Source organism: Phycodurus eques, chromosome 22 (genome assembly GCF_024500275.1).
Source record: "Phycodurus eques isolate BA_2022a chromosome 22, UOR_Pequ_1.1, whole genome shotgun sequence".
NCBI classification, from domain to species: Eukaryota; Metazoa; Chordata; class Actinopteri; order Syngnathiformes; family Syngnathidae; genus Phycodurus; species Phycodurus eques.
In genome coordinates, this window is record NC_084546.1 from 8,959,961 (window position 1) to 8,987,580 (window position 27,620).

A 27,620-nucleotide genomic window follows, 5' to 3' on the forward strand; every position below is an offset into this window, starting at 1 on the left:
GAGAAAAATATTAACTGTCAAATCAACGTAGTAAGTAATAGAAAGAGAAAGAATGTGTGCGTGATGCTTTTGCATGTTATTTCTGGAAGCTGTTTGAATCCAAAGTGCATCTACAGTATGACCCATTAATCTGCCTTTTCATTCTGGCCTTCACGTAATATCTAGCCACGCATCCCCACGTTGTTAGCGGTGGAGATTAAAATCCCGTCATGGATTATCTGAGCGTTTGCTTCTGATTTCAGATCGCGGGGGGATTAACCCGCTCCCTCGTCTATTCTCGATCACCTGTTTTGTCGTCTGTCAAAGTCTGTTAACAGTTATTGTTACCGTACATGGCAATTGTCTATATGCAAATGGATTATTTTAAATCACGCTTCACCACACTGAATCACAAACTACATACATTCAATGTGTTTTTAGACAATTAACATTTTACATGCAAAAAACTTTATAAATATTTTGCTAGGTTCCAGTGTTGGGGAGTCACTACTTACATGTAAAAAGAATATGTAATTTAATTGCAAAATCGATGTATTTGTAATCCATTACATTACTGGGGAAAAGATGTGCGATTTAGTTACAGTTGCTTTTGGAAATTTCCATGATTACAATTTCAGTAACATTTGAAAAATAGCCACAAAAGCTCAGTTTTTTTTTTCGCTTCCGCCTTCTAAAACCGAGGCTTGTGATTGGCTCTCTCTGGCCATGTGCCATTCTGCGGTAGTTGCAAACGTTACAGATTTTCCCAAATAATGACCCGGAAGTGCCACCGTGTGGTGCAATCTCTTAGTTTGTCTGAAATTTGGAAAAGGTTACTTGTAGTTCCACCTTTCAACACATAAAAGATCATAGACTTTTGAACAGTTACACTTTCATTTACATTTTTTTTTTAATGGAACATTCACTTATCTGCTTTGCCATATAGATAAATAAATTGTCTCCTCTAAAGTGTGCACATTTGTCATTTGCACAAAAAATAACGTTTTATTTTATAGCTACATTTCATCACGTTTTGTTACCAGTTTATTGTTTGTGGAAAGAAATATGTTCTCATACGCGTGCAATAATGTAAAAATTCAAAACGATGACGTAACATACCGCGTCTCAACGACAGTCTGAAATAATATCCAATCAGAATCGTCCTTGTTTTTTTTTGCAGAGAGACAATGTTTTTCGCCAATGAGCTCTCAAAATGTCTTTTCATCCACTAATCACCAGACAGAATTCTCTTGGAAGAGGCATGTGCGCTTTGTGGTTGGTTTAGCTCAGTCCGGATGTTCCCCAGTAGCAAGTAACGAGCAGCAGTAAATGTGGAAATCGAGCTAGACAGGGAGGGGTACATAGACTTACTGGGCCGGGGCTCGCTGTCTCTTTTTAAAGTCTTTTTGCTTCATTTTTTTTCATTTTTGAAAATTAAATATACAACCGAGTTTGCTTATGTAATGCTACGGTTATAAATGCTACGTTGTGGTTAAAGCCCGGCCGTTGCTCCTTTTTCCTCGGGACTACTGTACAGCATTGTGAAAACAGCAAAGAAGAAAGAAGGCGAAACAACATGGGGCGATAAATTATATAAAAGGGAGAAGAAGAACGCTTGTGAACCGACGATGACTCCTTGGGAGGATCCGTGAAGCATATTTATTATTATTTTTATTTATTTATTCCGCCAACCCCCCGCTTCCTTTTGTCTTTTTTTTTTCTTGCTTTTTTTCCGCCTCTCGTGCTACTTTACGGAAATAATTTTTAAGGAAGCGGGACACCTTTATAGAGAGCGGGGCACAAGCATGATGGACCAAGCCGGCATCCTGAGAAAGTTTATCCAGGGCGTGAAAGCCATGACCGAGAGGGACGACGACAGGGGAGAGGACAACTTCGGCAGCGACTTTATGGTGGGTGGAAAATGACCGACACGGCAAGCGAGCTCCCGTGGAAGCTCTTTTATCCCCGAATGGTGCCTCTCCCTCCGTGGTCTTATCTCACCACCTCCCCGTGTCCTGGGACGCTCTGTCCCGCAGGAGGCAGGGGGCGGCCGCGCTGCCCTCTTCTTCCGATTACCAGGCTTTCTACGGCGGCCTAGCTTTGTCTCCCGGCCGCAGACACGCCGCCGGTTCCACTTTCTTTAAAATGAGCAAGCGAGCCATCCACATTGACGTCACTTTTTGGCTACTACACAGCCACTACATTGTATAGCATAGCTTGTTATGGTGGCTGTTTACTTCCTGTTGCTGTAAAATAGCTTCTGTTCACCATGACCAATAGAGAGATGGAAAGATAGATATATTGATACATAGATAGATAGATACTTTGTTTATTCTCAAGATAATACGACTAACTCATAGTAAGAGATAGGTGTTCCCCATTTAACAAGCAAATATACAGTGGCTTGGCACTGTCTATAATCTGGAATGGCTCATGTGTGTCTATTTAAGCGGTGCTTTTCGTTGTTTTCTGATTTGTTTGTGCTTATTGTCACTACATGAGATATAATGATGTTATAAGAGTCGCTTCCTGTAATGTGGTACTTCTAAACTCCCATTTTTTTTTGCCATGTATTTGCCACTATGAGCCTAATATATGTAGTTTTCAGTGTTTCTTCAGTGCTTCTTAATAGTAATAGATATGAAAATGTAACCACGATGCATTGTTATTTAAACACATCAGGAAAGGAAGTCTACCAGGGTTGGGGAATTGTTGAAGTTGTTAGCAGAAATTCTTGTTGTCTTATGTAGGCATGAAACTGAAAATGGGAACGCTTCTGATTGCTTACTGCAGCATGTTGCTCCTGGGAACATCTTTGATGCACATTTTTTAATCTGTAATCTCAGTGACGAACCTGTTACTGAGTTGGTATCGCGTTTATTTCATGTGATAGCTTGTGCGATTGAAGTGACGTGTGTGTTTATTACAATTTATTTATTGGGATGGAGGGGTTAGGAACACACACACACACACACACCCTCCTGTGAACTTCATGGAAGCTTCTTGCTTACTTGCTGGAGCTTGCAACATTCTTTCTTGGGCCTATTTCATAACATTATGTCCTGCCTTTTAAATTGCTTCACTGTTTCATTACCTTTTGGACACAGGTTTTTTTTTATTTTTTATTTTTTTAAAGAAGTACATTTGACAGGCCACTCTAAAATTAGTCAAAAAACCCAAAACAAAACAAATAAAAACTGTTTCTGTATTGCAGTCCTGTCCAGTCAGTAAATGTGTGTTTCACTTTTGTCAGCAGATGTTGCGCAAAGACGAGACAGACTACCAGGGGCATTGGGGAAGTAACATTTATCATGTTCAAGTTACTGCTTATTAGCATGTAGTAATACCTGTGCGTCGATTGAAAGTGAGCTTTGTTATGGTCGTCAGAGTTGAATGTCAAGAACCTATGCAACAAGTCATATTGACCTGAAATTGACACTCCGAGCCCCCTGCATGACCCTCCAACAGCCCGTTATACACGAGGAAATGCTTCAATGCTCGCATGCTAAATATTCATTAATCCGAGGCCTCTGGCTGACTTTGCTCTCATCTGTCAAGATTGTGTGCCGTTCCTCTTTAATTATTTATCAGACAGCAGCCAGTCGACAAGAAAACCTAGTTAGTTCGGCCGATTGCAGGGCGCAACGAAGCGCTTTAGCAGGTTGCACTCGTTTTTCAGACCCGTACCTCAATTTCTCGGCTCTCGTCTCGACACAATAAGTGCACAAAGGGAGGTGCTCCTTTGCGCCGGCAAACCCTGACTTTAGCATCTAGTTTAACTGCCCCATTGTTGCTTATATATAGAACGTGTTTTATACGCATAATTACAGTGCGCTGGAAGGTCAATGAGTCACAGATTATATGCTTGGCCAAATACTGTGGGAAAATTTGAAATATTCAGGCAGAGAATGCTTTTTTGAATCGAGAACTTCTTTTCTACTGGCATCATCAGCACATACTGGCAATGTGTGTTGGCTGCGATAACTCCAGTGACTCATGATGTGAACAGAAAGCCCGAAGCAGATGTGGAGTAGCACATTACCGTCATTGCTACAAATGCCGGTTGATCTACAGAATAACCCAAGAAAGAAAAAGAGGAAATGCGTGCAGTCGGAGCGCTAACCGACTGGCCTGAAGGGAAACATAAAATCTGAAGTGGATCTCATATATGCATCCAATTTGTGCAAAGGTGTCCCTAAAGTCGCTAGATCCCAAACTGCATATGAACCATGAGTTTGAAAGCACTACGATAGCCAAAATGAACACAGTGTAACGGCAGGTTAAATACATTATAGTTGTGTCTTTATGTCTGCATTTCTGCAATGTATTTCGCTGAAAGAGCAAATGTTTATTTCTAGGAAGTATAGTTTACTTTAGTCTATATGCATTCTGCATGTTAGGTATTTTGGGAAAAACTGCATCATTCCCCTATTCCTTTCCAGAAATGACTTTTTTCCGTACTTCCGAGTGCAGAACAGGGGCACCTAAGTATTCCGTACATATCCAGAAAGCATGCATCCATTCCTATTTACGACTGCTTTAAAAATAGTTTCTTGTGAGATTAGCAGTTTATGGTGTCATCACATTTATATGAAGCCTAAATGCCTTTACTCACAGAAGAGTTTGTTGCGCGTTTTTAATTTTTTTTTTATTTTAAGCTAAACGCTGACTGAGGCTTTTTTGTTTTCCGCCCACGGACCCCGGATGTTTTCGCGCCAAAGATGAAAGATATTCAAACTTTAGACTCTCCCAGGTAAAGACCAGAGACTCCCGCAGGCTGCTGAAGGCGTTTTGGCCTCGGCAGTTGTCATCTCGTTAAAGCACGATCTCCTGTCCCTGGCCTCCACTTGTGGGATGTATGGATGTTTCATTAGCTTGGGGTACACAGCAGGGGGTGTGCTGTTATTCTTGCGTGTGTATTTGTGTTTAGGCCTGCCTAATGTTACTGTAAACACGCGTTACAATTTCTCGAGTGTCACGCTTAACCCAAAAACACAGGCCTGTCGCCCTGGAGCTGGCTTGTTCTCACAGGAGAAGCCAACGCTTACTTCCGCTCTGCGAGTTAGCTTGCGTCAACTTTACACGATGAAAGGTACAAGAAGTTCAGCGACCCAGACCACATAGTCACGGAATGATGTGTTAATGTCTCGCGTGACCAAGGTGAAAGGAAATGGATACTCAAGGGAGACTATGTTTGAACATGCATTTATTAGGTCCGGTGTCCACTGCGAATGGAAAATGTCTTTTCAGAAGGACAGCCGTATCAAAAAGTGTAATGGGGCCGATGACAGATGTCGCCGCGGCGAGGGCCAGACAAAAGAGCACAGCTCGTGAGCGCGGGGTCAGCGGGCCTACGCTTTATGGGTTGTGAATATCTGAGCGACTGAAGTGACGCACGCACGCCCAACACACTGCGACGCGCAACCAGCTCCCATCCCGGATAATTAGGATTACATGCGGTCGGTCCACATCTGCTTCCTGCGGTAGGGGGGACAATACCTAACTGTTTGTTTGCAAAGTATGACTGAGAGGTCTGCGATTTTTAATTAGAACATGAACATTTGTACGTTCTCAGGCCTCGTAGTCAATACGTTAACCATTAGGGAACATAAATAATCGAGTGGATACCTTTTCTCATAGACAAACTAACAAACCTGGATAATGCGGCTTGAGATCAAATAAAACCGATTGGACTTGTATCATTTGGACAAGCTCCAAGGATCAAGTCCACGAGAAGCCAGAGTACCGGGAAGATCAGGGGGAATCTCTTCATACCAAGTACAGTACTTACCGATAGTCACAATTTGATCACACGATGCCAGCAAAGCGAACTCCATCTCTTCACAGATTTTCGCGTAATTTGAATGAAAAATCGATTCCGATTTTATGGGCGTAACGGTAATGTATTTGGTTATTTTGAAAAGTCAGTTGCAAAAGCCATGTTTACACCAAGGGGTACGTCTCGGTTAAGCTCACCGCGGCATGGGGTTGGTAAGAACTGATAAGGCTTGTGTTTCCAACGCACAAACTGTACCGCTCGGTGGAAACGACGTTTGATGGTAGCGGAGGTGGACATGTATTGTTTAAGATTTCCATTTTTCTAAAAGAAGACATCTCTGAAATCATTAGGTGTGACGCTTGATTAAGATACATTTTTGTGTGTGAAATCAGTTGTGATTGGTCACAAAAGAAACACTATTTACCTGTAATCCACGATTGGCAAGAGGAAAGACAATCCTCCCATGGTTTTATGAGTGACTTTCAACTATTTCCCACACAGCCTCACCACAATTGCAGTTAGAAATCGCCCAACTAGTGCATTGCCCGTTAGATAATAACATTTTCACGATGTCAGAGCTTTTAGAGCCGAAGGCGACCTGAAAGTTGGCGAAGGTGGCCGCCGCAAAATTTTAAATGCGGGAAAACCCTGATCATGTATGGCCAGAAACCCATACTAGTAGTTAAATTATATAAAATTGTCATTGTGGGCTTCACAGAGAAAGTCACGTAGCTGCCAGCTGAACAACAGCCCAGCTTTGTTTTACAGTATGTGTGTACATGTACAGTGTTTGCGTGTGGTCTGGCATGTCGTGCCCCACCGGAAGTGGCCACCTAGAAATGTGTGCGGTCGCGAACCATTCGAGTTAAGACAGCATGCTCGCTCGCCTTCAGTGTCACCATCGCGCGGCGGACCACACGACTGTGGCGTCGAGGTTCTCAATGAATGGGTTTTCAGGTGTGTGAATCTCACAAGGAAATCCTCCTTTTGCACCCTTTTGATTGTTGCTCACATAACACTTGCATAACAGAAAAGCCGCGGCAATTCTTTCAGACCGTCTTATGACATGAAAATTAAGAGCGACTGAGAAAGAGGAAGAAAACAAACCCCCGATGGCTCAGTCGAGGAAAGTTAATTGCGGTCCTTGCTGCAGCGCATCCTCTTGTTTGTCCGAAACAGGGCTCCACCGACCTATCTTCGCTTTCAGGGGATGCGACTCCAAGTCAGGGGGTCCGACATATTTTGTGCAATATTACTTCAAACACAGAAATGCTAAAGTTCAGACTTGGCTAGGGCGCCTTTCAGCGCGGTCGCGGTGCATCTTTGCCTGCATGTCAATTTTTTTCGTCCGTCAAGAATTGGAAGCGCTGCCCTATTTTTGCCCTGTGTGCGCGCACGTCAGACAGTGGAGCTTCTCAGCCGCTTGACGCCCCCACTTCCTGACAACACAAACACAAAACCCCTTCCCCCTCACCCCCATGCACATGCTGTACATATGCAGGAAGAACACACGCTCTGCCAATCAGTGCTTACGGCGGAACTGAAGAAAGAGAAAGCGCCTGTGTGTGTATGCGTGTGAATTATTCAGCGTGCCAGGCAAGTACGGCGGTGCTTATTCAGCCAGGAGACAGAAAGTAGGTTAGCTCCGCAGCATCTCTGAGTCTCTCTACCTTTTTCTGTTTATTCAGTAGCTGAGCATGTTCCCCCGCCTCCTTCACCAAGGAGCTTATTTTTTATGCTATCACTTTGATTTTCACAAACGTGGTACGGTAGGCGTCTATGAAGGTGTACCTTCTATTGTAAGTTCCTAAGCCTTCTGCCCAGTAACGTCCCCTGTATCCGCAAGTTATTTTAGACCTGAGTAATATGTCTGTAAACGCCGGTGACTCACCCCGACGGGGGTCTGCGGAGGCGGGAAACGCCCTGCCTCTGCGTGTGTGTGTTGTGTGTGTGTGTGTGTGTGTGTGTGTGTGTGTGTTTGTATGTCAGTGGACATGGAGCATGCACAGGAAATGTTCAGTTATTGTGGTTTGCCGCTCTGCGATTGGATGCAGGGTAGGAACCACGTCATCCCAGCTTGCGCAGGTTGTCATTTAGGAGGCCCTTATATATTCTTTTTTTAGTCCCCCTTTCAGCGGCGGAGCAGAGTGTGTCACGGGAATGTGTGAATGAATGCAGAAAGCGGGAATAAAAGAAGCCATTAGCTTTGTTCCCAGAGCATCCCTTCTTCCTGCCTGCTTATCGCCTTGTTTATCTTTTATGCCCTGGTTCGGCCCCTCCAGCTTTCCTGTTCGTTGATTGGCTCAAGAGATGGTCCAACAGGCAAAGAGTCCCTCTGCTTTATTTTTCCTTTTCCGCCCTCTAGGCTTCCTCTATTATTTGTTCGAGCACACATGTGCAAGTGTGCTTGACGTAACAGGATGTAAGAGTAATTAGAAGCAGGGTCTCTGCAGACGGTAGCCAGCTAAGTCGTTTAAGTGAAGTTTTCATTACCGTGACCGATTTCCATGACTTTCTGAACGGGGTGTGGCGTGACACAGGGAATAAACCATTTCAGGATTTTTTTATTTTTTTTAATGTTGAAAACTAAACATGGCTTCTTCCTTTTTAGTTGTTTGTGATGCACTTTACTGCCAGCTGCAGGACCGGCGTGAAGGGAGAAAACGTGGGAGCGGGTCCAGCATGTGTCGATGAATGATGGTGCTCAGTAACTGCTGGATGTGTAAATATATTCACAGAGCAGACTGAAAAACATTGTACTGTAAAACCGCAGTATTTTTATTTTTTTTAGAATTGTGCGTGGGTAAATCTGTTTTGTTCCACTTCGCCATCGCTGGTGGCTACTGCAACAAATCAACGTTTCAATGTTTATTTTCTATGGTCTGTGTGTTTTTGGGGTCCCACACAGAAGCAGATTTCAGTTGTCAGCGAATTCTGTTGCTGTTCGCTCGCCATACGAACGCACACTGCATACGTACCGGTATGTTACATCCCATGTGATGCCCCCGAAGACAAAATAACACACCCGCCATGACTTTCTCAGACTCTTTAAAAAAGGAAGTAAGGGGGCGTGAGAAGGGCAGATGTGTCGCGCTCCTCCCTAAATATGTCTTTTTCAATGACAACAGCAAGGAGCTTTCAATGAGAAAATATGTCTTTTTCTGTATGATTCCTCGTCTCATCCTGTATTGTTTATTTGCAGCGTCTACGGCGGCTATCCACAAAGTACCGCACGGAGAAGATCTACCCCACCGACATTGGCGAGCGAGAGGAAAACGTCAAGAAGAACCGATACAAGGACATACTGCCGTGTAAGTCGATGGCAACATTTGATTTCGGCGCACCCGTGTCGGGGCGTCTGTTATGTTTGGCGCTTTGGATTAGCGCCATGGGAACTGACGTCGGCGTTGTTAACGTATTAACACCTGCGGTGCGGCGTACCTTGTGCCAAAGTTCCTCGTGATGCCACGGCGCTTTGAACACGACATCCGCTACGAGGAAACAGAAACCTCGAAAAATATTGGCCTACTTTAACTGTAATTTCCCTCTTAATATTTTTATTAACTCTCTTCTCTGTCATTGATACGATTTCCCACTTTGTCTGATGATGTCTCTTTTCTTCCTAGTCGATCACACTCGAGTGAAGCTGACGTTAAAAACAACCAATCAGGATACAGATTACATCAATGCCAATTTCATCAAGGTGTGAAGGGGGAAAAAAACAAGCCAGCTGACTTTTCTAAGAATTGTTCTAAAAATGGATGTCTGCTTTTCCAGGGCATGGATGGCCCAGAGGCCTACATCGCAACTCAGGGCGCTCTACCCAACACTGTGGTGGATTTTTGGAGGATGAACTGGGAGTACAATGTCGCTGTAAGTGTTCTGCAGCGAATGGAACTTCAATGGCAAACAGAATTTGACAGTCTTTTTGTTCAAATTTGTCGGCAAAACAGATTCCCTCCTGCATATAAACGTCTGGCTCATTTAGTTTTAAGTGTCCACTGGATTATAAAACATACGTTGTCAATCATTGAAAAAGGCTGGTAATTATATAAGTAATAAATACATTTGTCATATGGCTGAGAGAAATTAAGAGGCAGATGGGGCGTATCAGATGGGTCCCATGCTGGGAGGGAGCGGCGATTAGGCTCAACTAGCTCGCTAAAAAGCTGACAGATGTGATAACTGTACCATCTAAGTGTGTGAGCTACTCCGTTGTAGCCGTTGTATTTCTCCCTGTGTGCGTCCCTGCAGGTTATTGTGATGGCCTGTCGAGAGTTCGAGATGGGAAGGGTGAGTGTTTTCTTTGTTTTTTTTAACCGTTTTGCTTTTATTAAAGCACATGAATTCTATCAAGTCTCTGTGATCTGCATCTGTGACATTTTGTTCTTCTTGGACTGAGCTAACTCCTCTGCACGTCTCTCCTCAGAAAAAATGCGAGCGGTATTTCCCGCTGTTCGGGGAGCCCGTGAGTTTTGGTCCTTTCAGAATCTCCTGTGTAAGTAGATAAATCCGGACCATCACAGCTGCGCTTCGCAATGACCGCGCGAGGGGGCGATTGGGGGGTGGGGGGGGGAATGGGGGCTTCGGCGCATTTCTCACATTTTGTTCTAATCACGTCGCTCGAGGTTTGTGTGAACGCTCCCGCTGTCTATCTTCCAGGAATCGGAGCAGGCCAGGACGGACTACTCCATCCGCACTCTGGTCGTGGAGTATGAGAATGTAGGTCCGCTCACACCTACGGATGCGAAAACTAGAGCAGAAACGCATTTAAGGCAACCCCGAGCGTCATTCCTTGTGTCTTCCTACAGGAAACCCGGAGGATAACGCAGTTCCATTACATAAACTGGCCCGATCACGACGTCCCTTCGTCATTTGATTCCATCCTGGATATGATAGGGCTAATGAGAGAATACCAAGAAAACGACGACGTCCCCATATGTGTGCACTGCAGGTGGATAGACCAACACACACATACATAAACTACACACTCGCATATGGTATTGTGTAGTAGCATGATGGTGTTGGCACACCAGCACATTTTGCTTACGATTGCACTATTCCCTCCAATAAAGACGCCCTCATGGTGAAAGAATGAAGCGCACACTTTGATGCTGATGACACGCACCATCTCCGCGTGTGTGCAATAAGCCGTAATGAGAAGCCCGAGGACACTTCCTGGTTGGGCGCAGCGAGGCTTCGAGTTGCGTCTCTGCGCGCGTGTGTGCGTGTGTTTGATGTGTGCCCGCCGCGCCGAAAAGCAGACAGCTGTATGACAGCACGAGATAAAGTTTTGCGATATTTGCGTGCGTGTCAAATGTGATGTCGCATCATCTCAGCTTCTGTGGACCCCCCGTCTCCATTATGTTTCACATATCAAATGTGTGCATGGAGATTTTGATATATATATATATATTTTTTTTTTTTTTATGAGAGTGAAGAGTATAAAAAGGGCATCTATGTGAAACTCGTATGATTTTGACTGTACAGTGCTGGCTGTGGGAGGACAGGAGCCATCTGTGCCATTGACTACACATGGAACCTCCTCAAAGCTGGGGTAGGTTAATAAATGGGTCATTTTCAGATAATTTGATCAATAACCGTAAAGACGTGGCCCGCTGAATTTCCTTAATTCTACTGATACGAGTGTTTGAATTATCGGTTATCCATCAAAAGGACATGTTTCTCAGAAAAAAAATATTGGAACTATTTTCAAACTTTGAATGGCAAAATGTCTTGACCGTGAGGTGTACAAAATGAAGTTTGATGATTTGCAACATGTATTCTGAAGACGCTAATTATATTTTGGGATATATAGGATTTTCGTCCTTTTGCTTAATATGCCTTTTCCATGAAAACGAACACACATGCATCTTAATGTCGTCACAGTTACTTTTTTTTTTGTTCTTTACAAACACGTCGTCACTCAAGCTGTCTTTACCGTTACGTCAACGCCACTGGATGGAGCCTTATGATTTTGTTGCAATACACCAGAGGGATCTGTGAGCTGTCGTGCCAGGACGAGGCAGTAATTTTCCACTGACGCAAAATGAATGGCTTTATTTGTGAGATAGGAATGAATAAGTATGAATTTGTGAAAGTTTTGTCACGCAGGGTTGGATTAACATGAAACAATGAAATGTTCTTCCACCAGAAGGCAGTACAATTGCCATGAAAACGTAAAGGTTGAAAGTAGAAGTACCCTTTCATTGCAAACAATGAAACGCCTGTGTGGAGTTTGCATGTTCTCCCCGTGCCTGGGTGGATTTTTTCCAGGCACTCCGCTTTCCTCCCACATCCCAAAAACATGTGTGCTAGGTTGATTGAAGACTCTAAATTGCCCGTAGGTGTGAACGTGAGTGCGAATGGTTTGTTTGTATGTGCCCTACGATTGGCTGGCGACCGGTTCAGGGTGTACCCCGCCTCACGCCCGAAGATAGCTGGGATAGGCTCCAGCAGCCCGCGACCCGCGTGAGGATAAGCGGTAAAGAAAATGGATGGATGGAAAACCCAGGTGGCATAAAAAAATGCTAAATTGGAATTGTCTTTACAGTTATTGATTACATTGTATGAAAATGACGCCGATGCCCCTACAAATCAAATTACTTTCCAGTTCTACTTCATGTAAAGGTTTGCATTGTGTACCCTTTAAGAAAATTCCAGAAAATTTCAACGTTTTCCAGTTGATCCAAGAAATGAGGACGCAGCGACACTCAGCTGTTCAGACTAAGGTTTGTTTGGAATTTTCTGAAAGATTTTGTACCTTTCATATAGGTCCTCTAAATGTTTTTTTTTTTTTGGTCCATCCACTAGAGCACGTCTTGGATTTAAAACTCACAGCGTATTTGTGTCAGTACCTCTCGTCTAAATCAAAATGTCATGTTTAACACAAACCCAAAGCAGTTTCCAGGAAGCTTGTAATGAAATTTAAAAGAAAAAAAGCTCCCGCATCCACTTCCTGTCTCACTGGGGGAGGTAATGAGGTTAGCGTTCATGTGCCAGGCTGTTTTTTTATTGCCTTGTAAATGAATATTTTTGAGTGCCAAAATGGGTACGTTTCGGTATCGATTGGTCGTCTCTCTTTTTATTTTCTTTCCATCTCGTTAGCACCTTCCATTTGGCTTTTTATGACATTGTTCTTCCTCCTCCCGGGCCTCGTTCCACCTTCCTCCTCCTCCTGTCTTCCTCGTCATCTGTCACATTCTTTATTCTTCCCTTCCTCAGGAGCAGTACGAGTTAGTCCACAGAGCAATAGCACAGCTCTTCCAGAAGCAACTGCAGCTCCTGGAGAGCCCCACAAATGTGCAGATACACGATGTCACGGTACGACACGCAACACACACGTCCGCGCATTGGCCACAGTACTTGGTGTTAAAGAAAAACAGAATGTTGCCGAGTACCGCAACGGGGGAGAGGGGAAAAGACAAATAATGAGTCACATGGGAGGCACAGTGTCGAAGTTGGCCTCCAGAAAACTCTCCAAGAGTTGTGACCTAAAAGAGCGTGAAAGTGGAGCCTCAGAGGACTTTCATTTAAAAGAACTCTCCGCGCTGTTGTCGTTATTTACTCCTCGCTGTCCTCCTTTAGCCCACATAACAGCTAACAAGCTCAGTGTCCCCGGTTGCTTCTCTCCCCGCCTGTGTCCCGGAAGTGCAACCAAGACGAAGAGTTTAAAGACATAACATGTTTCGAAACTTAAACATTTCATCATTCCACACTTGTAAAGTCCCTCGACATTTTATGTAATGCCAGGTGGGATGCAATGGGCCTTTCTCCCTGACTACGACTGCTCGGTGTGTTTTATTAAGTCGCGTTATCTATTCTGCGAGAGAGACTGTAATTATATGAGAAAGCAATGGCGAGACAAACCCGAATACGATGAACTAGTGTCGAGACTTCCTGCCCAGGCAGCTATTATGATCACTGCGACATCCCCTGGCTTCCTGCTCCGTAATGCATTCAGGCCAGAGAATAGATCTTCCTCTGTATGGAGAGTTTTGCAGTCGATACACGCACAGAAATCACATTTAAAAGTAATTGCCAAATCGCATGCACCATCGAAGGGAATTGTGCAATTAATTCATTAAGAGTAGGTACGCATTGAAGGTTAGGGCGTACACGCAGCTGTGTAATTATCCTGCGCATAACTGGTTCTCTAAACATTATCACTAGGCTTTACTCACTCACACCACAAGCGGGTGAGTCATGTCTACTCAGCCATTGTTTAGCGGCTGAAACACCCACAGAGGTGCACTGTGCATTAGTCTACACATCCTACGTGGTTTTTCCACTTTTCGCACAGGTATTGCGACTCAAATGAAATTCCCAGGGTTCACATTGCCGGACACGCATCGTTGTCCGTGTACAGTCAGTCTGATGGCGCACCGAATGTGACCGAGCTCGTTCAGTCATTCTGCCTTTTACTTTAGAGGCATATTAGATGCACAACCAAGCCCTTCTTTTGTTTTCATATTCTAGAGATGTAATGGCAGGTGTCCTCATTTGCATACACAGAACGAAAGCAGTCCAGACAAAGTAAGCCACCAGTCAGATGACGAGCGATGGGACTCACCTCCTCCTAAGCCACCTCGTATACGCAGGTGAGACTCTTTTTGTTTCCTTTTCAGAAGCTTCTCCTTGTCTGTGGCACATGCGAATACAGTGGTGATGTCACAATACCAAAATTCTGAACTTGATACTATACTTGCACCTCAGTACCGGTACTGAAACGATACCACGGCAAAAATCTAAAACAAAAACAACTTGAAATATTTCTTCGTTTTTCATTTTGTTATTTTATATATCCAACTATATACAGTATATGGATGCTATGTAGTCATTAGACATCCATTTTCCATGAGTATATTAATTATATTAATGCGTAATGTACTCATACGTAATACTGTATAAGCTTTTAGCGTGCAGTAGTCTTGTATTCGACTGCATTTGATTTCACCCGCTCAGTGGCCAGCCAGTGCCGTTTGTCTTTGCGTACGGAGCTACGACACTCAAAAAGTGGACCTTTTTGCCCTGCTTGGATATGAAGTGGTTTTCCTTTGGCGGTCGGGTGGATTTTTCGCCTTCTTGAACTCCCCGATTTCCGTGCTCCGAGCTCGGCTTCCGGGCGGTGGGCACTAAGTCGTCCCGTGATATCGACCTATTGTGTTGTTTGTGTGCCTTTAAGAGGCTGGGCCTGGTGGGGCCGTGTGTGACGTCGGCGAGTCAGCTTTTGGGTGTCTGGGTGTGAGCTGTGGGCAACGGCAGTTTCTGACTGCGTTTGCGTTCTACTGTTCTGCCGGCGTTCAATAACCAGCTGAAAAGTGCATGGGCAACTGTGGCTCTGCTTTAACAGATGCGAGGGCATTACAGGAAGTATACTTTAAAAACTAGGGCTGCAAATATCAAATATTTTTCCAATTGAGTATCCATTTGATTATCCCATCCAGTAATGGTATAAAAAAGAATTTCAAACACAGTGACGTGCATGCGAGGTGCAGCATGTATTATTTTTGTCCACTTGGAGCCGCCATCCTCACATTCTACGATGGTCTCTGAGACTGTGTGTTTAAAAAGCAGGGCCTGACCTGGTGAGTGACATGGGCGTCAGCGAATGAGAGTGTAGAGTTGGCTGGCTGTTAAGTGGCAAACCTGATAGCCAGTCTGCACGGAGTGACTTGGTTTGAGTTGTGGCCATTGTTAGCTCGTTTATGAATGTTTTTATGTTTTCTTACGATTTGTTTAATTGAGTGATTGAAAGCGGCTATGTTTATCCTTGACCACACAGTACATTGCAACTTAGCCATGGTAGCTATATTACACATAACAACATAACATTGATGTTCTGCTGTGTTGGGCTGTTGTGGTACACATTGCACTTTTTCTTCCTTGTTCAGCATGAAATGATCCCAAATTTTTATGGACACCTTGCTCTTGCCTCACAGCCATCACACCAACGTATTTCTGCACCGAATGGTGCATGCGACTGCAGTACATTAGTGTGGAAAACGATCCACGCGAAGCTTGTCGGCAGACCTTTTTTTAATCATTTGATTATTCGATTAATTGTTGCAGCACTATTAAAAAGAAATCACTTCAAAAACGTGATACAGTGGGGAAACGCTGTCGTGGGTATTTGTAGTCAAAAAGAAACTTGAACTCACTTCGCAGAACCGCTCTTTTTGGCTCTGATAAATCCAAGCTCCCTCGAACCACCACCTCCCTGCTGACCTCCCAATGCGCGCAGCCTCCCAACTTAACTTCTGTCGAGCTGCTAACTGCTGACGCCCGAGGACCGGCTGTATTTTTAGATCATATTGCAACACTTCGCAATCGTCTGCAACTCTCGTCGGATGTAACGCGTCCCAAGTCGAAACATTGTGGAAGCTCTCCACCTTCCCTGCAGGCATTTAAAAACACTTTACTTATCTTTCGAAATAGGCGTAGCCTGGCGCTTCCCCCGAACAGAGTGGCTGCCCGCCGAGCAGGAGTTGCTCAGCTTCGCTTTGCCTCCCCTCTCAGTTTTAATTTTGCTATATTGGCCCAGCAGGGGTTGCGCTCCATTTTCTCCCAGCCAGTTCATCTCCCGATTCTCATTCACTTTTATAATCTATACGCATAAATCTCAGCCCCTCTTATGATTAATGCACGTACATATAGACGTATACTTGTATTACTGCCATGAGGGAGATAAAGGCGTTAATACCAGAAGGAAGATAAAAGATATGCACATTGAAATTATATGTGGGTCATTGGTAGTCTTTGTTACATCTCTGCACAAAAATAAACATGCTTTTCTTTTTTTATCTGATCAAGATGGTTGATGGGAAAGCAAACATTTTTCGAACTAAAATACACAAACGGCCAGTTAAAAATGCCGCTAAAGTAGAACCCTGTCAACACATATGGGGATATACAGCCGTTTCCCACAAATGCATCCCTCTGCTTCCTAAATACTCACTCATGAATGCATTTTTTAAGCCTTCCAAGCCCATCCTCGTAGCTATTTTTACTGGCATAGTGCTCAGTCTGCCCAGTCACACGCACACACACAGACTCTTGTTTGAAGCTTGAACGTCAAGGTCACTGAAAGTGAGTCAGTGAATGCTCAGACACACCCCAAAGAGTCAAATCCTTTGCATGTTTTACCGTGGAGCACCTAAAGAAAGCACTGAAGGCTTTATCGAATTGAACTGAAACACTCATTTGCACACATACAGTATATACGAGATCCTTGACGCGCTGCTGACTTTGTCTTACGCTTTTAGATTCCGTTGTTTGTTTTGCTGTGTCTTATTTGTGTTCGTTCCTTATAGCCCCTTAGCAGATCATAAAAGATTCCTCTTATCTTAGAAGGACGAAGGTCTTGGATAAACCCTTGCTTCTTAATAATTCATATCCCCATGGAAACAATCCGCTCCAGTGGTGGGAATCATCTGTGCTACTATGTAATTTCTGTTTTATTTGCTCAGCCAAGGAAGCCAATATTCAAGTTGTCTGGAGAGAAAATTCCAAATGAAGCTTGGCGAACCCTTTTTTTAAAATGTTGTCTATCTGAAGGGAGAGGAATTAGTGTAGCCCCATGAAAGACCAAGTCATGACTGTAACGAAGACTGCTGGACCAGGACACTAAATTAAGATTGCGCGCAATCTGATCTCCCTGTGGAAGAGAGTCACGATTCCCCTTCATCGAGTCGAACGACATTGGAAGCAGTCTGAGAAGTCGTGTCACGTATAATCATTAGGGATTCGTTTAATGTTATCGGTTCAAGAAATAATCCAAAAAATGGAAACGTCAATTAATCTGAAGAAAATAATTTGCATTCCTTTTGTCACCGAAGTCGCTCAAGCAAAGAAAGTTTGTGTTTGATCAATATTCCCTTGTTATTTTTGATTCCATATTTTCACACACATGGAAATGAATGCATGCGATCTGACGTGGAGCTGCTTCTCAACCTTCCGTGTCCGTGTGGCTAACTGGATCGCAGCCTCAATTTCCTGTAAGACGTTCTCACACGCTGTCAGAACATGCGCGGCTCACGTGCGTGCGGCCAATCTACTCACCGCAGTACTCCGATTCATTCGTTGGCTTCCTTAGAAAAATAAAGTCACATTTTGACATGGCTCACTGGGGAAATGAAAAACAGGCACCAGAGAAAGAGGGGTAAACTCTGCAGCGGAGGTTCAATGTTTTTCTTCACATCAGTGGTTCATTTTCACTTCGAACCCAGAAAATGTTTGAAAACAACAGGCCCTTTTACTTAGACTCTATTTGTGCCCTCTAGTGGTGAGAAAAAAAAATACAGCACACTGTAAAGGATGTGTGCTAACGGACAACAACAAGGCTGCTCGATGTCAAAATTGTGCCTTACTTTGCGGTTCTCTCTTTAGTACCCAGGTGGAAGGGGACGTCAAAGAGGAGATACTGCAGCCCCCCGAGCCTCATCCTGTGCCCCCGATACTGACCCCGTCGCCCCCGTCAGCTTTCCCCACCGTCACCAACGTTCGTCAGGACAACGACCGCTACCATCCCAAGCCCGTTATACACGTCCTGGCCACCGCACAGCAGAACGTCACTCAGGTGAACAACCCCGTGCAGAAGCTGTTTGCTCGCTTTTTGTGATTGCCTATAAAACGGACCAGTTACAGTGTACAGCGATATTTTGGCTGATAAATAAATAAAATAAAATGATACATGCCCGCGACCCTCGTGAGGATAAGCGGTGCAGAAAATGGTGGATGGATGATACATTGACACCCAAAGTGTATTAATTATGTCCAGTCTACTTGGGAATGATCTTTTGGTTGCCAAAATTGTAGAAAATACAGCTTCGCAAAGATAGAATGTAGGTATTTTTTGGGGCAGTTTTGAAGGTGGGCTTGGTGCATGGGAATCACCTGTAGCGAGAAACCTGTATTTTTAGAAGGACTGCCGATATAGTCTGAACTCCACTTTATGTAGAGAACACTTTATAAACAACCACAACTGTAACAAACAACAAAGTAACAAAGCCGAGAGACGCCCGTTGTCATTTAAATGCAACTTTCATTTTCTTTAAATTTTTCTTCTATCTCGTCGTTTGGCTTTTTTTTCCTTTCCGAAGAACCTCTACAACAAGGTTTATTTATTTATTTATTTATTTTATAAACACGTTTTACTGATTTTACTTTCAACTTTGTAACTACCGTATCACGTGACTTAGCTGAGCGGCTGCACTTGAACTCTTAGATATCTTTGGTTCACTCTCTGCGCAGCCCACTACCAAATGTCCGACGAACCGGCACAACAATGCATTTCTTGATTCAGGTGATTTAGGTGTCATGTGTATGCATCTTTCTTTCCAGAACGAAGGCGCGGCCAAGGAGAAGAACCTGGCAGAAGCAGGTCCCAAAACACAGACCGGTACATCAGAACCCAAAGACCAAAATCTGCTCTGTCAAAAACAGCAGATGTCCAATCTCGATCTCAATGAAAACTACAACAACAAACTATCTGCAGCAACAGCAAAGTCTGAATCGGGCCCAAGCTTGACTCCTTCCTTGCCCGTATCCCCCGCAGCCGAATGCTGCGGCGCGCCACGCATCGAGAGGAAGCTTAGCATCGAGATTAAAAAGGTGCCTTTGCAGGGAGGACCTCGTAGCTTCGACACGTCCTCCTCCACGGGAGCGGCGAGCGGAGCGGGCGGCGGCTCGGCCAACAGCGCGGGCACGCTGCAGAGATGTCACGCCTTCAAGGCCCCCTCCGGACAGTCCGTCCTCACGTCCAGCTCCTCGCTGTCCGAGGACTCCGGCACGGAGGGCGGGGCGGGCGGGTGCGGGGAGAGCCAAGGGGACGGCGGCGTCCTCGCCAGACCCAACCACCTCCCCGTGAAGAGCGACGGCGGGGAGAGAGCGGAGCTGAAGGCCAGCCACGTTGCGTGGACTCAACCCTGCGGCAGCCCCGAGAAACCTTTCCCGAAGACCTCCTCGTCTTCATCCTCCTCCGATCGCATTGCCCCGTCTTCCTCCTCTTCCTCCCACCTCTCCTCTACCTCCTCCTCCTCCTCCACTCCAGTCAGGACTGCGCTGAGCTTCACCAACCCGCTGCATTCCGACAACTCGGACGAAGATGGCGACGGCGAGATGTCGGCGGGCAGGGAAGGTTATCGCACCAGTGTTTCCACGGCGACGGTCACATCCCTTCACTTTGGAGATCATCAGCCGGTGCGGAAAGTGTCACCCGTGTCCATCGCGGGGCAGAGCTCTTCGTCGCCCGCTGCAGTCACAGCAAGTACGCCGACTTTATTTCTGAACAAATTCAGTTAAGTGAACCACCATTAGTTCCCTAAACCAGGGGTTCTCAAACCTTTTGGGTCCGGTGACCCCCTTACAGGGAAGACATTTTTCCCAGGGCCCGCTCATCCTAATGACAATTTAACATAGCTGTGTACCAGAGGGGGGGGAAAAGGATGTTACAATAAAATATTCGTAATGTCATGAGAAGGAATTTGTATTTTTTTGCAAAACAAGTTGTAATTCATACAACAACAGAGATGTATTTTGTTGGGATAAAAAGTTGTAATCTTGCAAGAATACAGTTGTATTTTGTCAAGATAAAGCCGTAGTTATATGACTTTAAATGAATATAATTTTAAATTAATAGTTAAACGAGAGAAGGTAGTCCTATTTTAAAAAGTGAATTTCGAAAATACACCTTTACTCTTCAAATGTTAGGCATTTTATTCTAGAATAGATGCCTGTATTTGAAAAGGATTTTATTCCTGTAAGAATGAGCTTTTTTTTTCTTTCAAAAAAACAAACAAAAAAAAACCTTATTCATGCAAAGATAAATGTTACTTAAATTTGTTTAAATGACTTTAAGAATATGTTTATTAAACAACTTTTCATTTTTGTTATAATAGATGGCTCTGTTTTAAAATTATAACAGAAAGTGCAGCCTTGGCGGCGTGTCTTACAAACAGGACAGGTTTTAAAGCAAACAAACTAACAAAAACCCCAATATGTGTCAAAATGCCGAATATCGGCACCGATAATCTGTCCCGAACCCAAAGCTGACGAAAGCTGGAGTAATTGCCTGATTAGGTTTGTTTCACGGGTGCGGCGGTCCCCGTACGTAGGTAAAACGCTTTTTAAAACGATATGACATAATAATTCATCCCCAATTATTTTGTAGCTACCCGAGGTAATGGCTCACGGACCTGTGGGGGCCATGTGATCCAAGTTTGAGAACAACTGGTCTCAACCAGTGATTCCCAACCAGTGTGCCGTGGCGCATTAGTGCGCCGTGAGCGCTTTTCAGGTGTGCCGTGGGAAATGATCAAGTTTTACTTAATTGCTCAAAAATATTTCGATTTTACAATAAAGAGTGTATCTTTGGCCATCTATTTATGCCAGTGAGGCATAGTGACGGACAGAACACATATATGCTCTTCTATTAGATGGCAGGAAGTACATACAGTCATTAATGTATCCACTTTTTGGGACATTTTTGTTTGTTGGTGTGGCGTGAGATTTTGCAATTGTAAAATATGTGCCTTGGCTCCGTAAAGGTTGGAAATCACTGGTCTAAACGCATCAGTGACAGTATAAAAAGTACTTTCAGCGGACTCAGTGCACACCCCACACTTTCTGGGTCAACGAGGATTCATTATTTTCAGAACATATGTTAATCATTAAACTGTATCTGCGGCGACCGGTTAGGGCGTCTGCCTCACTGTTCTGAGGACCGGGGTTCAATTCCCTGACCCGCCTGTGTGGAGTTTGCATGTTCTCCCCGTGCCTGCGTGGGTTTTCTCCCACATCCCAAAAACATGCGCGGTAGGTTGATGGAAGACTCTAAATTGCCCGTAGGTGTGAATGAGAGTGCGAATGGTTATTTGTTTCTATGTGCCCTGCGATTGGCTGGCAACCAGTTCAGGGTGTACCCCGCCTCCTGCCCGACGATAGCTGGGATAGGCTCCGGCACTCCCGCGACCCTTGTGAGGATAAGCGGCTCAAGGAATGGATGGATGGATGTATCTGCACACATACTCAAAGGAAAGTGCTTTTATTCGAAAGTGTGGGTTTTTAAATACCGTAATTAGCTTCGACTTGGTGTGCGGGATTGTGTGCGGTGGATGTCATACGCATGTTGAATGGCGAAGGATCCATAGTGCATGTCGAACACACTCTTCTGCGCACTGGATTGGGGTGGCGTGATGCGGTTTTGAAGCAGCCGGGGTGTCACGGCAGCGATGTCGGGAACCAGAGAGCGCGTTTGCCTCGGACACGCTTGGGAATGCTTTTGACACGCATGGAGTTCTTGTTGCCAGAGAACTTTTTAAATACGCGGAAGACCCTGAGGGTGCACGATGTCGATCAATCTTCAGCTTTTAAGTATTGTGGGAGACTTTTTAGAAACTGCTCAGTGACCTCAAACATCATGCTCTCCTCAAGTAGTTCCCGTATTTAAAACCACCAAATGCAGATTTATTTCCATCGCATTTCCCAAAGTGGTCCCCGGAGTGTTGTTTTCTGCTTGGCTTTTCTGGAGCGTTGTTTCCATAACCGGTCACGATCGGTTGCAAAGATCTGCTTTTGGACGGGTGGCGCGCTGCTAATCTCTGCTTTGTGAGGCACAGGCTGGTGGCTGCTTGTTTACCCACTGATTGCTTCTCAATCCGCCAATCAGTCCATCCAAATTGACTCTTTTTATTTATTTTTTTATTATTATTTTTTTTTTCCCCCCCTCATTTTTTAACATTGCTTCTCATTTGACCTCTGACCCTTTTAACCCAGACAGCTGGGACAGTGACGACTCCCCTCCCCCCCTCCCAGAGAGGACCCCCGAGTCCTTCATACTGGCCACAGGTGCGTTTGCCTTGGTGGGGGGGCGCTCACCGAGAGGCCTCCTGGATGATCGCAGGAACTTATTGTCACCTGCTTATAAAAACAGATGGATCTTTTATTGATTTGAGATTTGTCGGAGTTGAAGTCGGGGCTAAATGAAGTTATTCCACACCACGCTCATCCAAGCGCGTCTTTATGGGCCAAGCTTTGCGCACTGGGCCGTGCCCATCACGTCGGTGTTAATTGAACTCGGGAGGGGGTTTTCAAACGAGAGATTCAATTGAAGTTTATGCAACCAGTTGTACAACAGAGGGCGCCCTTGACCCTTGTGCAAGGGAAGAGTCCACCAACGCTGCTTTTTTTTTTGGAAACAAATAGTAGCACAATACTTGCTTTGACTTTGAACGACATTTGTCCTCAAATGAGCTTCAAGAAGTATCCGTGCCGAGTTTGAATACGTACGAACGGATGAGCTTCGTGTGTTTTATCTGCGGTTAGATTTGAGCCCATGCTGGATTACGAACTGCCTGTTTTCTCTCCGTCAGACCCTCTGGAGGTCAGGACACCAGCCTCGGCCGAGCGGAGCGGTTCGCACAAAGGTGAGTCCCATGATTTCTGTGTCATGCGCCCAAAACAGTAAACAGACTTGCAGTGGAAGAAAAAGAGACAGTCGCTGCTCTAAGAAGGAAATGTTTCAACAGGGGTGCAATCCAAGTGTTCACTGTCTGCTTGGCTTGTCACGTGCGCTTGCCTGTGTTGCAGACACAATAATGGAAAGGGGAATTATTGTCTGAACTTTTTATTTTTAACTCACTTTGCCCACACGCCAGTAAGAGGATTAAGTCTGTGATGTATTTGAAGATTGAATAGGTGTAATTCGTTTGACAGTGAAGTGGAGTGTCAGTAAACAACTTTAAGCAAGCAACATTGGCTGTGACTCCTTGCTACTACGATAGCACCTCAGCAACCGGTTGTTGCGATCACGTGGGCTCCGCGTGACAGCAGGGCGCTGTTGGAAAGAAGCGCTGGAGCGGCGCATGGAACGGACCGCTCGTACGAGAGCGGTGAAATCGGAGAGTCGAGATACAGTCCCATCCGATCCGATCCTTGTTTTTTTTTTTTGCTAATAATCGGAGCGATCGGGACACATTAGTAGGTTAACTTAAATTACGTGACTTTTTGACTGCCCCTCGTAATAAAGTCACACAAATGATATTCAGTCGATAGTCTTACCGTGGCACAACATTCTTAACATTGATTGAAAAATTCTGGAGCCATGAGCAGAAAACTGGAGTTCAGAGCATATATTTGTGCTCTTCGGTCACTATAACACAAAACAACTTTCCCACCCCGCTGAGTTTGTTGCGTGCGCGTTTACTTATGTGCAGATCTGTCCGAGTGTGTCAAGAAGACCTCTCCAGCTGATCGTCAATGTTCTGGCACCACGGCAACCAACAGCAAGGCAGACCTGGGTGGGTAAGTCTGCCTTTGGCTTACCTCAGAGCAGCAGAGACGTGATCCTCCTTCCGTTCGCTGACTAATTGTCGCGTCCCTCTCGTCTCCAGGGTTCGATAACCATTGCATTCCGCCCAAAGGCCTTCGACGACGCCCCCTGGAGTGGACATGACGGACCGCTCCGCCCACAGCAATGTAATCCCTTTGGAGACGGACTAAGATCTCACCCGGGCGGTCCGAAGCCGAGCTTATGAGACGCCACGCCACCGGCTGTGCGTTTTTACAAGCCGGAGCCCCTCTCCTTCCTCCTCATCCTCCTCTTCAGTTTCCCCCTCCATCGCAGGAAGACGGAGGCACGTCCGTTCAGAACAAAGAACAGGATTGTCCTCGACAGCTCGCTGATGATGTCGGACGTTTCAAGATGTTGACGTGGGATCCGTCTGCTCATTCCCTGGTTAGTTTGAAGCCTGATATCCCTGACGTGAGAGCAAATAAGAACCGCGGTCTTCTCTTTGAGCTGGAGACACTTCCTCTTTGACCAAACGGAAGCCCTTCTATTAGAGGTTCACCTTTCAGCGGTCCTTCTATAGAATGAGCAACAATCTTCAAAGCGAAGTGAGATAATCTTAGTTACCCATGATGCAACCTCCTGGGGAGTCCCCCCCCTCCTTCCCCTTCACTCTTCCCTCTCTTTCCGCGTGCCGGTGCTACATTACCGAGGACGAGCGTAGGAACAGAAAGACAGGAGCGGACCTGTGGGAACACGTTAACTGCAGTACCTTATAGTTCTACGATAACCTGTTTTTAACCAGAGTCCCAGAGACCCAGGTTTGGTCCTAATAGGTGGTTACCTGCATAGGAGCAGGGGGGAAAAAAATCGCCGCGTTCCCACCACGCGATACGGTTCAACAGCCTGTAGTGCGTCTAGCGCCACCCTTCGGGTACCGTACCACAAAGGAAGTTTGCCGAACTGTACGGCTTGCTGGAAAAGACGCTTTATTGGTAACCAAGGCTACTTGAGAGATATTAGGAGTGCCTATTTCAAAGGACAAAGTGAAACTGCAGTACTGTGTCAGCCGATTGAACCCACAAAGCAATGTGACCGCACGACGGATCAAATCAACCTTTTGTCTAAAGCTTAATCACCTTCGTCCGTTAGGTAACGCCGTCAATAAGGACCAAACAACTGAGCTTAAAGACTCAGGTTGTCAGTGCTGGGACCATGAGCTGGCCTTAAGTCTGTCTCGCAGAGAAGACAGTCAACCGCAGTCCTCCTCAGCTTTTCTTGAACGTCCTTTTGTAATCACGCTTTGCTAACTGCTTGCTTCATTTTCTGCCGCTGTCCTTGGTTTTCTGTTCTTCCTCTTCCTTCCCCTCCTGGGGGAGGCCATCAGGTGAACGACCTTGCAAGTCCACTTTTGCGGCCGCGACCTCTTGTCAAAAACAACAACCTGTGTTACGTTGCACATGCGATACTCTCGTGGGAGTTGACTGACACCGGAGCATCCAAAGGATCTCTAATTTGACCCACAAGGACTAAACGTTGTTTTCTCTCGACTTCTATTACAGTATATGCGTTGTTTTATATATTTTTTGTTTTTGTTTAAAAAGATCCAAAAAACTGTACAGGTCAGTCGAGCTCTATTTTATTCCAGATTTCGTTCCATTTTAACAGAAGATGTAACAAAGTCTGTGCGACCCTTCACAAAAGTGTTAATTATGTTTTGCTGGCCATTTGTTTTGTTATGTTTTTGCCTTTGGAAGATAATTCAGGGTTGTATTTTTTAATGACGTGCTTAAAAAAAAAGATTATTTTAATTGGTTGACAGAAGAAAAGAGACCCGTCGGGCCGTTTTCATACAGCAGCCGCAAATGGGCTCTGAATAAGATTGTAATAATATTGTTCATGACGATAATAATATTGATGGTTGTTTTTTGTAAATGGTTTTAAATGTTATTTTTGTATGCGCAATTGTTTGTTGCTTCATCCTATCACGACGTCATTTTTGCGTTCACATGCACACCTCCCATCTTCTGGTGTCACTCAGCCCGGTCCATGCAGTGCATATCTATTTTTGTCTTTCTTACCTCGTGTCCACAGCAATTGCGTTTTATTTATCGTTCCTCGGTCTTCAGGTTTAGCCAGCAAACAGTATGCACACCGTCCTCGATCTCAGAACGAGCCCACCTGTGCCTTTAAGAAACAGCCTTGCCCCCCCCCCCAGTCACCACCCACCTATAGCGGCATTGATAATTGCTGCTAACGCTTTTTGTTTGTTGACACCTGCGTAACTCACCTTGTTGTCCCCCCTAAAAACAAACACACACAAAATGTATGTTGCAGAAATCAATCAGTAAAATGAACATTATATAAAGACGTGCCTCCCTTTTTGTTGGAATGTGTTACATCCTGACATATCTGTGCAGTTCATGTTCACTTTGGGCTGCGCTATCACATTTCTGTTGAAATATTAACACATTAATTAGGGCCCGACCGAATAATCGGCTGACTGATTCATTTTGGATGATTTTTATCTGTTGTAAACAAATACAAGGGCAAAGTATTATAAAACAGTCAAATGGTCTGCCTGGAAGTCATTATTGTTGTAAGCGGATTGAGAAGCAACGTTATTCATTATATATATATATTTTAATACGTTGAAATTGGCTATCTGTTAAATTTCATTCTGCCAAATTTCTGATTTGGCATCAGCCCAAAAAAAAATCCATATTGGTCGGGCCCTAATATTAATAGAATAACCCTCTCTTGACTTCTTTACAGAAATAGAAATTTTAAATGGCATACAGTGGCAAAACTCCAGGGAAGCACTTTTAAGTGGAGTTGGATGCCTTCCATTTGTTTAGCTCATGTAAAATGATAATGTCACGACTTGCTGGAAATGTGCGCGTCAGGATGTCTCCACCACCTGTGCGCGCGCGCGCGCACACACACACACACACGCTAATAGCAAGCATTAATTAATCACCGTACGTAGGTTGTAAGCGCGCATGCTGTCTTTCGCTACACTTGACAATGTCATATTTGTTGACAAGGCGCAGCAAACGAGCACGCAAACACAGTGAAACGCTGCTGCTGCGTGCATGAATACGACTCATCCTAACAACGCAACCGTGTGTGATCATGTTAGCGTAGTTACAACTTTGTGTACAAACGGAACCAGTGGATTAAACGTTTTTGGGCCTTTTTTGAAATGCGTGGCTGGCTGGATTAGCCGTACGGTGCATCACACTACAGAGTACCACAAGGTGAATGCAATGGCTGTGCGTAGTGTAAATGAAACAAGGTTGTTCTCTGATAACTGATAACCACGGAGCTGTTTACATCTTGTGGAAATGTTTACATGTGTTTTATTGCAAACAGTTTGACTTCAGCGCAACTGCAGTTTGTGGCTCTATTTACACTATAATGCTCACTTTCTTGTTCTGCCGCTAATCGTCTCGTTTTCCCGATTTGGCTGTCTCGTACTGATATCGTAGCCAGTCTTGAATCCAGGGAATCAAAGCGTACACAAGGGCCGGGCGGTTGAGGAGACGCTATGTAATGTGTTTTCTGTGTGTGGAA

General features: G+C 44.8%; 1 protein-coding gene across 5 annotated transcripts; it reads left to right on the forward strand.

Annotated features, from left to right (window-relative positions):
- The first annotated feature begins 1,282 nt into the window (after window positions 1–1,282).
- LOC133397084 (tyrosine-protein phosphatase non-receptor type 12-like) lies at window positions 1,283–27,542 on the forward strand. 5 transcript variants are annotated; one of them, XM_061667552.1, is made up of 18 exons: window positions 1,283–1,889; window positions 8,961–9,069; window positions 9,385–9,461; window positions 9,536–9,631; window positions 10,013–10,051; window positions 10,188–10,256; window positions 10,421–10,480; window positions 10,570–10,712; window positions 11,249–11,315; window positions 12,412–12,489; window positions 12,983–13,081; window positions 14,273–14,358; window positions 18,146–18,335; window positions 19,100–20,024; window positions 22,532–22,603; window positions 23,128–23,181; window positions 23,971–24,054; window positions 24,148–27,540. In XM_061667552.1, exons 1-18 carry the CDS (start codon window positions 1,785–1,787, stop codon window positions 24,207–24,209), a joined length of 2,415 nt encoding a protein of 804 aa, XP_061523536.1. In that variant the 5' UTR covers window positions 1,283–1,784; the 3' UTR covers window positions 24,210–27,540. The 5 variants fall into 5 exon arrangements, with proteins under 5 accessions (XP_061523536.1, XP_061523537.1, XP_061523538.1 ...); XM_061667553.1 differs by having other exon boundaries at window positions 1,284–1,889; window positions 23,971–24,058; XM_061667555.1 differs by lacking the exon at window positions 1,283–1,889 and adding an exon at window positions 7,268–7,354 and having other exon boundaries at window positions 24,148–27,542.
- Window positions 27,543–27,620: the final 78 nt, after the last annotated feature.

Bases quoted from the DNA above. Each gene is read 5' to 3' on its own strand.
- LOC133397084 (XM_061667552.1), top strand. From the start codon at position 1,785: ATGATGGACCAAGCCGGCATCCTGAGAAAGTTTATCCAGGGCGTGAAA. The intron at 10,257-10,420 runs GTAAGTAGATAA...TCTATCTTCCAG, and splicing joins GTCCTTTCAGAATCTCCTGT to GAATCGGAGCAGGCCAGGAC. The intron at 24,055-24,147 runs GTGGGTAAGTCT...TCTCGTCTCCAG, and splicing joins CAACAGCAAGGCAGACCTGG to GGTTCGATAACCATTGCATT.